This window comes from Aptenodytes forsteri, unplaced genomic scaffold (genome assembly GCF_000699145.1).
Source record: "Aptenodytes forsteri isolate BGI_AS27 unplaced genomic scaffold, ASM69914v1 Scaffold26, whole genome shotgun sequence".
NCBI classification, from domain to species: domain Eukaryota; kingdom Metazoa; phylum Chordata; class Aves; order Sphenisciformes; family Spheniscidae; genus Aptenodytes; species Aptenodytes forsteri.
Window position 1 is genome coordinate 5,775,323 of NW_008794125.1, and position 12,586 is coordinate 5,787,908.

Genomic DNA, 12,586 nt, shown 5'->3' on the forward strand with positions numbered 1-12,586 from the left:
GCCCTGGCGAGGGGCTGTCTGAGGTGCCGGGGCAGGGCTCCCGGGCTGCCAGCCCGGAGGGGTTTGTTGGCACGGAGAGCGTTTCGGCGCTGGACGGGCACGGGCTTTTAGTGAGGGGCCGCTAGCCCTGAGGGGGCAGAGCGTACAAGCGCATCGGGTTCTGCATCCGTTGCCGCGATGCTTGATGGGCGAACTTGATTTGCCGTTTAAGGCCAAAAAAATCCTCCGTTTTTCTTAAAGCTCTGCACGGTCCTGCTGGTCCTTAATAATTATTGCGAAATAGAGATGCTGGTCTCGTGGTAAGAGTACTGACAAATCTAATTCTTTTATTTTGGAACCTAGAAAATCACAGCAGAGATGGCCGCGTTCCTGCAGAGGTTGCGTCAGAAGGTGAAAGTTGGGGTCGTGGGTGGTTCAGATTTTGGAAAGATTAAGGAGCAGCTTGGAGATGACGGTAAGGATAGTGGCTGATGCAATCCCTTACGCTGAGTTGCTTACGAGGAAGTTGTGAAGGTTAAATGTAGGTTAAACCCCTTCATTCTCCTCCTTCCTTGCTTTAAACTTTTTTCCTGTTTCTGTTGTGTTGCACTGAATCTATGAAAAGCTCTTTACAGGCAACTGCAACCTGTGTTTGCGTTTTACGGGTATCTCGGTGTCTCATTGAGGGATAGTTACTAATAGTGAAACCCTGACTTTGTGACAGTGCCTTAGGAGGGCAGTTTAACGTTGTCATTTTAAAATGGAATTATGTACCTAAGATACACGTGTGCAGGCTGCTCAGATGTCCATCCCTGAAGGATCTGATTTTGCTAACTGTGGGATTATGATGCAGAGATGGATTCTCACTTTAGTCCTTTGAGAGGCATTTCCTTTTCTGTATGAAAGACCATCTTTAACGCTCTTTACTTAGTTGATGCCGCTGATAGCCTTCTGTAATGCCCAAATAACTCAGAATTTGTTTGGCTTACAAGTGGTCTCCAGTAAGCCGTATCATCTTGCATTTTAGTAAGATTCTCACAACTCTTGGACATCTCCCGTAGATTAGTAACGTTGAGAAAACAAACCTAAAATAGCAGTATTCCACCAGCTCTCTAGCCAGGCTGTGTGCCAGGTTTTTGTAGTATTGGAGGTGTTCAGTCACTTCCTTACGTGTAATGCAAAGTGACATACTTGCAGGAGAGGAAGAGCCTTTAAGCAAAAATACAGGTAACTTAACTGAAAGATTTCATGTGATTTGAGGTGTGTGTTAATCTTGGAGGGAAATGAGAGTGGTTTTGGTCTTGTGCTCGATGTTACGCTGCTGAATCTTTCATGCTTTATGATCTAATGTTTGCTGTATTTTAACCTATTTGCTGCGTAAGGGAATTCTGCATTAAACATACAGGGGAAATTATAAGTTATTGCCTTTTTGTTTGGTTGTAGTGGTTGAAAAATTTGACTACGTTTTTCCAGAAAATGGTCTTGTAGCATACAAAGATGGGAAATTCTTGAGCAAGCAGGTAAGCGTGAAATTTCCAGTAATGTGAAAGAGAAATTTTCTAAACAAGATTTTGCTTTGTTGCTACAGTGCGGTCCTCTATAATCACCCTTCTAACTAAGGCCAAAATCGCTGCTATTTTCATGTGTTACTTCTATAACAGATCATTCATTTGGCGCTCTGATTCATGTAATGACAATCTGCACCTTAAGCTTTATTCTTCGCGGTATTCTCAAAACCAAAAGCTATTGGAGTCTGGAGCGCCTGATCAAATAAGAACAGTGAAAATCCTGGAACAGCCTTTCCCTCAGCTTATCCATAGGAAATGTGGCCAAGCCCTCTGCTCCTGGAGGTCCTATGGAATACGGCATTTCATAGCTGATGTCTGTTGGGCCGTAGGGTTCAGAAAGCTTCTTGTAGACCTCTTGTAGCTGCTTTGTAGTATTAATTCAGAGCGCGCATTCTGATATGCTGCATAAGCTAGAAGGTAAATACTCTAAATTAATATAAACGTACATCTGATTCTAGATACCCTAATCACCTTCATCAGTTCAACATAAGTAATGGAGATAAAAAAATTCAAAGAGGTCCTGGCTGAAATTGCTGACTTGAGCAGTGGCTTCCAGTTTACTGCAGTAACGATCTCCATTTCTTCATGCTTGGCTACAGTAGACGTTACTGCAACTTTTTGTTTAGGTCTGCTGTCTTTGGCCCACACTGTTTCCTTCTAAAGCAAGTACTAGCAGGGAGCGTATTAAATGAGAGTTTGGTGTTATGGTTTAAAAAAACCAAAGTAAACAAAAAAAAAATGAGAGCCTTTCATTAGTACCGTGTGTGCATCAGCTGAGAGTTAGTTGTTGAAGGCATGTTTCTTTGTGGTATTAACCATGCCTGATTATCCAATGTCTGTGTTTTCCATGTGACTTGTTTTTGGAATCTCAAATTCTGGACCCTTGGTTGAATGGTATTTATTTTGTTAGAACATTCAGGGTCACCTGGGTGAGGACATACTTCAAGATCTAATCAATTACTGCCTGAGTTATATTGCGAAGATTAAACTGCCAAAGAAAAGGTAGGTGCGTACACGCATCTCGGTGTCACCATATTCTCCGTGTTACAGTGTCGAGCATCAATATGTAAAGCAGGCTGCTCAGCAAAAAATGAATAATTTGTGTTTTAGGAACACTGTATACATGAAACAGAGCTCAATCCATGCATACAACAAAGACAAGCTCCCAAATGGAGCACAGGATTTGAAATACTGATTGAGCATTTTTATTTAAGAGGGAAGGAAGTTCAGTTTGGGAGCGGGAGTGTTTCCTTGACATGTTTGGCATTCAGCAGCATAATGTTTTCCAGAGATTAGAAGCATGCAGTAAGATCAGTTCTATGTGACGTGAGGGCGCAGCTGCTCAAGACACTGATAGATACCACATGTGAGGCTAGCTAGAAACACTGCCCAGACTGCTCTAAGTTTTGCCGTTTCACCCCAAAGCTGACAGACTGGCCTGTCAGGGTCTGAGAATTGGGTTGACAGGATGCTCCAGTCATACTTTTGAAACAAATCATACTTTAAAAAGTCAGTAAGGATGATGTTGAGGTTGCCAGATTCAAATAAAAGTCCAAAAGGCTCTTGATGCCAGAGGTTTTGGTTCCTATCAGTTGGTTTTTATGCATGCAATGAGAGGCTGAAGGAGGCATCTGATTCCCATTGTCTTCAGAATTAAACGAAAGTTCTTTGTGATATTCAGTATTTTGAATTCAACTATTTTCTGTCTCGTTAATCAATTTTTTTTTTCAGGGGCACTTTTATTGAGTTCCGAAACGGGATGTTAAATGTGTCCCCCATTGGAAGAAGCTGCAGCCAGGAAGAACGAGTTGAGTTCTATGAACTCGATAAAGTGAGTTACAACTCTTGAAAAATATCCAGTTCTTCTGGAAGAGGCAGTTATGGCCAGGTTATGATTTTTCAAAAGCTTTTATACTTTGTGTGATTTTTTTTCATTTTAATCTGTTCCGTGTGGTTTAACTAACTTCTTAGTTCAGACTTCAGGAAATACACAATAGTTTTTTTGTTGCAATAGTTAACAATGATTACTTGCAGAAGGGGTGGGTTTGGCTCATGTTTCTTTTAACCCTATATCCAGAGTACCGAACATCCTACCTCTACACACGGGGTTCCTGAAAACCCCTGTTGTAGATAAAACCATACTTATCTGGAGTGCTCCTTAGTATACACCAGCCTATAGCCATTTATCTGGAGCTCCTTAGTATACCCCAGCCTATAGCCATTCAAATCAATAAAACTATTACTTTTCTTGTCAACTTTTTAAAGCCTTTTAAAGCAGAATTTAAAAGCTGAGGTCAAACTATTCACCATTTATTTCCCTTTGTACACAGCTAAATGTGTGAGGCTGAAATGAATCTGACCATGATATCAGAGTTCTGTTCCCTGCTACACCGTTAACAACTGTTTCTGATCCGATATAAAAACTGAAACCTATTTCCTCAAAAGCAGTCTTTGCCTGTGACTCAGTTAATGGATGCTGGAAGATATCTAAGCCCAAGACGTTCTGAAAATACCCTTTTTGGAGTATATGGCATCAGAAGATAGGTACCAGTTTTGAGACTCTTCCTATGCCTCAGTCTCCCCATTTGTAAAACTGGATTTTACCGGGAGTTGAAGCATACTTCCTTAGTATTCCACGATTGTCAGATAGAAAAGCAAATATCACAGCATGCGTGTGAAGTTTTGCTCTTATTTTTTCACAAGTCGGTAACAGATTAAAGTGGAAATATTCTCAGCATGCTTTCAGTAATGATAAAATATAGCTATATCACACTAGTCCTGGTACTCAGACCTCTGGATATTTTTGGGGTGGTTTTTTGGGTTATCTTTTTATTGATGAATTAACACAGCATGTAACTGATGTTTGGTTTTGTTTTGTTGTTTGCTTTTTTTTTTAAACAGAAGGAACATATAAGAGAGAAATTCGTAGCTGATTTACGAAGAGAATTTGCAGGAAAAGGCCTCACATTTTCTATAGGTATCAAATTTAAAAGAATTTTCTTTAAAACATCATTTAATTTAAATTTCACATAAATCATATCCTTTTATGGATACGACGTATCCTATCTCATTTGTGTGACAGTTATCTCTCTGGGGGTGGTTGCAGGCATTGCATGCAAGACTAAGCCTCTTTTTCCTCTTAGGCTTTCATTTGGTACATTTTAATTGAAATCCATCAACAGAGACACCTTCATTGCTTGTCATCAGTTCATTGTCTTTTAATGTCAGTTGTGTGACTGATTCTGCTCATTTTGAAACACATCACATGCTTCTGATCAGTCAAGAGTTGTTTCTGCGAATCAATTTTGATCAGAAGTACTACATCAGTACTGTTCCAGTAGCCCTGGGTTCTTCGGTTCTGTAGCTGCATTGTGTGGGAGGAAGGAGAGGAAAGAAAATCCAAAAGCAAGTGCAAGCTTAAAGAGAAAAGTGGTAATAAGGGGGAATTAATTTTCCATGCATTTTTTTTCTTTTCCCTTTTCTTTCCCCAATATATTACCACATAATTATTTTTCAGAATTATAAAAAAGTATGGTTGCCATTAGAGCTGTGGTGTATTGAAACACTAAGGCGGAAATGAACTGCCAATATAGCTCTCCACAGGCATGCTGTAAATACCTTCTTGACACCCACTTCGACTGGGAATCACGCTTTTATGTGTTGGTGATATTCAATCCAATCACAATCTCAGTGATTGTGTGGAACTGGAACAGTTGTTGTCCTGTTAGGCTGTGTTAAAAAGGCCGATTTCCTCCTTTTTCTATTCTGAAAGCTTTAGAAAATCTTTTGCGTAAGACTCTATGGCTGTACATACACCAATGGCTGTATTCATTCCTGTAGTTCCTTTCTAAAAATAAAAAGATTAAATGCAGTTTTTAAGAAAAGGTTCAGTTTGTTTGAGAGCAGTCAGTGTTTGGGAACACGCTAAGACTGTCATATTTGTTTAATGGGTAAATAATAATCTGTAAATCACAACTGTAATAACTGATACCCTATAAAACACTTGCTGTACTTGTAAGACTTAACTCTGGGGGTCTCATAACATTTCTGTGACTTCTGCAAAGCTCCTTCTACCAAAAATCTTACCCAGTTTAGTTTTTCCTCACTTACTCTCCCCTCAGAAATGTGTTGTTATAATAAAACAGTTTGCTTGGTTCATGTCTATCCTAGGAGGCCAGATAAGCTTCGATGTGTTCCCAGATGGCTGGGATAAGAGGTACTGCTTAGGAATCGTTGCCGACGATGGATACGAGACTATTTATTTCTTTGGAGATAAGACTATGCCCGTGGGTATATTGTTTTGTATATACATTTCAGAGCTTCTATTTTAAACCACAAGCCCTGTAGGTTCTCACCAATTGCCTTATGCCTGACAAGAATTGAAGTCAGAGTGTAAATGTGACCACGTGTCCGTGTGTAACTGGCTGTGCATTACTGGTCGGCACAATGCTGGGAGATAGCCCTGAGCAGGGATTTTTCTTCCGTTTCCTGAAGTGAACACAGTGTTCTTGACAGACTTAATACTGGAATATGTTTTTAAATTGAGCTTCCGTAATTATGTTAAAAACCTAGGTGACACGGCTATGTAGAACTCATTATCCTGTTTGGTTATTGTAGATAGATGCTTCTTGTTGGCTGGTGATTATTAAACATATTTATTTTCCATTGAATTTAATACTGTTCCTGTGCTAACCACTCTGTCTCCACACGGAGGAACTGAAGTTATATATAATCCCTGTCCCTACTCATTGGAGAGAGCTAAACAACTCTGCCGGGTGATTCAGAGGCTTTTGAAAATGCTGAGCAGAGACCTGACTAGAGCCAGCGAGGACAACGGCAAGCCCAAGGACTTGGATGAAATTAGGGCCGTCTGAACATGGCCAAAGGACAGCGTCAGGCTAAGTTTTATAAGAAAAGGCTTAGTTTTGTAACTATAAGCTACAAAGAACTTTATAGTTTTATAAACTTAAAAAGGCCAAGTTTTATAAGAAAAAGATAAGCTTTAAATGAAAGGGTTTTTTTTCCCCTTGACACCAGCTGCAAAAGTAATCACCTGTCCCTCTGGCGTAGAGTTTACGGACAGTTGATTTTAAACCCTATAACTGGCAGTGCAGCATTTTCAGAGTTTTGAAGTAGCAGGAGTTGCTGCTGACTCACTGGAAAGCGGTGTGGCAAACAACGTCCAAAAATCAGATACTGCTTCCTGTAGTGCACGAAGCTGCGGCTTTCAGGGATCTCCGCTCGTGCAGGTGGCAGCGCCTTTGTTCCCTGAGCCAGCTGTGAAAGGATCTTTTCATTGCTCTCCTGTGATTAGAAACCAGTTACAAATGTCACATGAGACCAGTAGCTACTGCAATAGCGAAGGATCAACAGTATTAACAACGATTTAGCTAAAAGGAAAGGAAGCCAAGTTGGAAGGAAGAGGATAATGCAAGTAAGTTACAAATACCATGCGCTGGTATAGTGTTCTGTAACAAGCTTTACACCTTAATATTAACAAGTAAACAATTTAAAGAAGTCAATAGTGGGTTGCTATACCAAGCTAAAAACATGGCTAAACTTACACTGAGAGTTCTACTCTCTCATTACCAATTCGAACATGCAGGTCAGGAAGCTCTCACGCAAGGGTTTGTGGTGTTCGGCAGAAGTTTCAGCACAGGTGTGCTATAAACACATTATGCAAAATCTCAAAATGGTGGTTTAGCAGTTTTTTTAGCATTCTGGAAGACATCTCAGACACTTCTATGTTATTTCCCTTCTCTTCAGAATTTTCTTTACCTGTCCCTTTTCCACCCCGAGACTGTGACTATACATTAAGCTAAATAACATTAAATCCTCTTCTGCTGTTTTCCTTTTCTGTTTTCAGGGAGGGAATGACTATGAAATTTTCACAGACTCCAGAACAGAAGGCCACAGCGTCACATCCCCACAGGATACACGAAGAATCTGTGAAGAGCTATTTTTTAAATAAAAGACTTCTAGAGTTCACACTTACAAAACGGTTAAGACAGCTTAATAACGCAAAACATCTTCCTTCATTCTGTATTGTTTTTCGTAATTGGTCGGTCACTACAGAAGGGAAGCTGCTATTTAAAAGATGAACCTTTTAGAGGGTTTTTTAAAATACTACCTTATGGCATACAGACATGAATTAGAAGACAGTTGGGATTTTCTTGTTTAAAACTGGAAGATGAGTAAGAGAGACAGGTTTTCTTTCTTTCTGGGGGTGGGAAGGTAGAACTGAGCCAGGAGTCCCCGACCTCACACGTGTTCCAGTGCACGGTCGGAAGGTGCGTCGAGTTACCCCCACTGGAAAGGCTGGACCAACCGGTGCTCGAGTTACCTCCTTGGTGCAGTTGCGGTGCCAATGCACAGGACAGCTCACAGTACCTACGCTTTTTGCTGACTGTTTTTAAATCTAAAAAATAAAAAAATTAATTAGAACAACTTGAGCATAGCAGCAAAATTACATTTCTGATTTTCCTGGTAAGACATTAAGGGTAGATGAGATTTTAGTACTAAGAAAAGTGTTTCTATTAAAATTCAAGTTGAAGCACGACAATCAGTGTAACTGTCAGTATCACTTTTCTCATCTGGCATTAGGAAAGTAATCTTGTGTATGAACAGTTTAATTTAGTACAGGAGAATAAAATCTCATTTTATCATGAAAAATTACTATTTCATCATTTTGGCAAATAAAATACGTAAAGCAGACCTGTTGTACGCTGCCTGTCTGTACAAAGACATGATTGACTTGAATCTTTCCACTTCCAAGTTGGTGATACTTAACTGTAAAAAAGGGGAGAATACAATCTTTGTGTACAAACCAAAATCCCCAGAAGGGCTCACAAAAAAGGAGGGGGAGCTGTGACACCCTCATGCACCAGAACTACCTAGTCTTCTAACGCCCTTCTCACGTGCCTACTTCTGTAGGGTAATTCAGCCTCGACCATTTTAATGGGTGCAGACTTGGGACCAGAAGCATCCGTAGTGCGGGCGGGCTCTTTGAAGATGGCCACAATTCAATAGCTGCTGCGTTGGGTGTACACACAGGCGACGTATCTGATTATCTGGTTACTTAATGCATGGATGCTTCCTGTATTTGCAGAAAGTTACCTATGCAAAACATCCTGTGCAGGGCCTAAACCAGATTTCTTTTCAGCCTCCAATACAATCAATCATCGGTGTGCACATACCTGCGCATGTTCAAATCTTAAAAGTTAGCTTGCTAGTCAGTCTTGCGCAGCCATTGCCAATAGCTAAGGTTTATCTTCTGCCTCTCATGCCCCCGGATGAGAGCCTGTCTCTCTGGGGGGAGAAGAAACAGAAAACAGAACCAAGCAACCCACAATGCCTAGTCCCTTCTTCCCATCTTTCTTACTTTCTCTAGTGTGAGTTTAAACAAACAGGGCAGGCTCAGTCCTTCCTGCCCTCGGCCGCTCCTGCTCAGGTCCCATCCCCTGAAGCCTGACTAAAGCTTTGCTGCAACACCTTGGAATAGCGGCTGCTCTCTCGGGAGCCCCTTCTGAAACGTTCTGGCCTTCCTGCCCCAAGTTTCAGACAAAACGACCAGGCTGTGTTGTCCCTCCCTCTTACCCCCTACTATATGTTAATATAACTAATAGCTAATATTAAATATCATGTAATGAAAATAAATGTATTTACAGAAGTAGTAGTATATATTATACGCTAACCTATTAAGCAGCTAGAAAACTTGCTAAGTTACTCCTTAATTGTTCTGGTAATGCCAGTCAGTTGGTATTACAGCGCTTTTTAAAAAAACTTTTAAATATCATCATACAGGTGTGCATATGCAGGCACCTGCATTCTCCTCTGTCTTTAATGCTAATCATCTTCAACGCCGACTACGCAGAGAGCAGACTGAAGACATACGTTACAGCATTATAATGGTCGCATTTATTGTAACGGAAGCAGTGTGTGATATTCCAACAAGCTGGATAGTGTTAAAACCACAACTACTACGTCTTACGGTTAATAAAAACCCCCGCTACAGGCTGGTCATTATCGTACGCTACAGTGTAATACAGGCACAGCTGAGGTAAAACGAGCCATCACAGCAGTTACTAACCTCCACACATCTGTGCTCTCCCCAGGTCAGACCCCAGAACGGATCACCTGCTGTGAAAGGGTCTTAAGACATTTCATGACAGCGAGCGCCCATTGTTAAAACTGCAAAGAGGCAACTGAAGTTACACCGTTTCACAAAACTAACAGAAGAGTAGCATGCCATCGTTTTGGTTTTTTTTTTTTTTATTTGCAAAGTCAATAAAAATCCACTGTTAGGAACAGAATAGAGAAAAATGCTTCATTTGAAAAAAAGATGTGGAAGGCGAACAGGAACAGAACTAACTCAGTTGCACTACAACTACGTGAAATCTTGCAGGCAGAGAAGAGTCAGGGCACGGGTGACAATATCACATCCTACCAAGCAAGTTTTCCAGGGAAACAGCTGCAGAATCTACTTCACCAAGACAGCTGAGCCTATTAAGTAACTCGCACAGTATTTTATACACAGTCATCTGAACAGCGTGTAAGTTGCTTTTCAGAAGTACAGTTATTCTGCCTGCCCAGTGAAATACCGTGGCAGACTTTCAACTATATGCAATCAAGAAGGTAATCTTCAGCTTTGCCTAAATTCAGACATAGTCAGAGGCTATGAAGTATCCACTACTCTATGGCTTTCTACCACTTACTTTGAAGCAAATTTCTTAAATTTTGGTTTGTTTTGTTTGTTGGTTTTTTTTTTAATACTGGCCTATAAAATCTGTTGCTAGTCAACCATCAAGGCACCTAAGTAAATTCACAAACAATCCAGGCTTTAAAACCACAATATTCCACACGTATGCAGATGTGCCGTTTGCAAACGGTGCACCTGAAGGGCACCCAGCCGTGGCCATCGGAGCGTAACCACCAGATGGAGATTTTCCACCCTGCAGCAGCTGCTCTGCTTGTGAACTTCCTTCCACAAGCAAAACAAATCGCAGCAATGAACACCTCTCTCTCCCAAGCCAAGGCATTCAGGCATGTTACCAGCAATAAGCATACTCCAACTCTTACACAAGAGCAGCTCAAGGGAACACAGTGCTCACGCACGTCTGGGGCCTCGGAGTCATGCCTCTGCTACGGCCGTCCGCGCTAGAAGAGCTCTCCTTCAAACCTCTCCCCCATTCCCCTGGGCATTTCTGGAATCAGTTCACAAGATAAAAGAAAAACCAAACCTCCCCCCCTCCACCAAGCACACAAACTAGGTCTCTTTAAAATGTTTTTTGTAAACACATTACAATAGATATATTTTTCATTAGCATCTGAATTGCCTTTTTTTTTTTTTTTTTAATTAGGGGCTCGACCATTTTAATGGGTGCAGACTTGGGACCAGAAGCATCCGTAGTGCGGGCAGGCTCTTTGAAGATGGCCACAATTCAATAGCTGCTGCGTTGGGTGTACACACAGGCGACGTATCTGATTATCTGGTTACTTAATGCATGGATGCTTCCTGTATTTGCAGAAAGTTACCTATGCAAAACATCCTGTGCAGGACCTAAACCAGATTTCTTTTCAGCCTCCAATACAATCATCGGTGTGCACATACCTGCGCATGTTCAAATCTTAAAAGTTAGCTTGCTAGTCAGTCTTGCGCAGCCATTGCCAATAGCTAAGGTTTATCTTCTGCCTCTCATGCCCCCGGATGAGAGCCTGTCTCTCTGGGGGGAGAAGAAACAGAAAACAGAACCAAGCAACCCACAATGCCTAGTCCCTTCTTCCCATCTTTCTTACTTTCTCTAGTGTGAGTTTAAACAAACAGGGCAGGCTCAGTCCTTCCTGCCCTCGGCCGCTCCTGCTCAGGTCCCATCCCCTGAAGCCTGACTAAAGCTTTGCTGCAACACCTTGGAATAGCGGCTGCTCTCTCAGGAGCCCCTTCTGAAACGTTCTGGCCTTCCTGCCCCAAGTTTCAGACAAAACGACCAGGCTGTGCTGTCCCTCCCTCTTACCCCCTACTATATGTTAATATAACTAATAGCTAATATTAAATATCATGTAATGAAAATAAATGTATTTACAGAAGTAGTAGTATATATTATACGCTAACCTATTAAGCAGCTAGAAAACTTGCTAAGTTACTCCTTAATTGTTCTGGTAATGCCAGTCAGTTGGTATTACAGCGCTTTTTAAAAAAACTTTTAAATATCATCATACAGGTGTGCATATGCAGGCACCTGCATTCTCCTCTGTCTTTAATGCTAATCATCTTCAACGCCGACTACGCAGAGAGCAGACTGAAGACATACGTTACAGCATTATAATGGTCGCATTTATTGTAACGGAAGCAGTGTGTGATATTCCAACAAGCTGGATAGTGTTAAAACCACAACTACTACGTCTTACGGTTAATAAAAACCCCCGCTACAGGCTGGTCATTATCATACACTACAGTGTAATACAGGCACAGCTGAGGTAAAACGAGCCATCACAGCAGTTACTAACCTCCACACATCTGTGCTCTCCCCAGGTCAGACCCCAGAACGGATCACCTGCTGTGAAAGGGTCTTAAGACATTTCATGACAGCGAGCGCCCATTGTTAAAACTGCAAAGAGGCAACTGAAGTTACACCGTTTCACAAAACTAACAGAAGAGTAGCATGCCATCGTTTGTTTGGTTTTTTTATTTGCAAAGTCAATAAAAATCCACTGTTAGGAACAGAACACTGTTAGGAACAGAATAGAGAAAAATGCTTCATTTGAAAAAAAGATGTGGAAGGCGAACAGGAACAGAACTAACTCAGTTGCACTACAACTACGTGAAATCTTGCAGGCAGAGAAGAGTCAGGGCACGGGTGACAATATCACATCCTACCAAGCAAGTTTTCCAGGGAAACAGCTGCAGAATCTACTTCACCAAGACAGCTGAGCCTATTAAGTAACTCGCACAGTATTTTATACACAGTCATCTGAACAGCGTGTAAGTTGCTTTTCAGAAGTGCAGTTATTCTGCCTGCCCAGTGAAATACCGTGGCAGACTT

The 12,586-nt window shown here is 41.3% G+C and overlaps 1 protein-coding gene across 1 annotated transcript; it reads left to right on the plus strand.

Moving 5' to 3' along the window:
* Positions 1-236: 236 nt before the first annotated feature.
* Positions 237-8,261, plus strand: PMM2 (phosphomannomutase 2). Its single transcript, XM_009278061.1, has 8 exons — positions 237-249; positions 343-454; positions 1,423-1,499; positions 2,458-2,549; positions 3,279-3,378; positions 4,449-4,524; positions 5,718-5,833; positions 7,414-8,261. The coding sequence occupies exons 2-8, from the start codon at positions 358-360 to the stop codon at positions 7,516-7,518; spliced, it is 663 nt and encodes a 220-aa protein (XP_009276336.1). The 5' UTR covers positions 237-249; positions 343-357; the 3' UTR covers positions 7,519-8,261.
* The last annotated feature ends 4,325 nt before the right edge of the window (positions 8,262-12,586 follow it).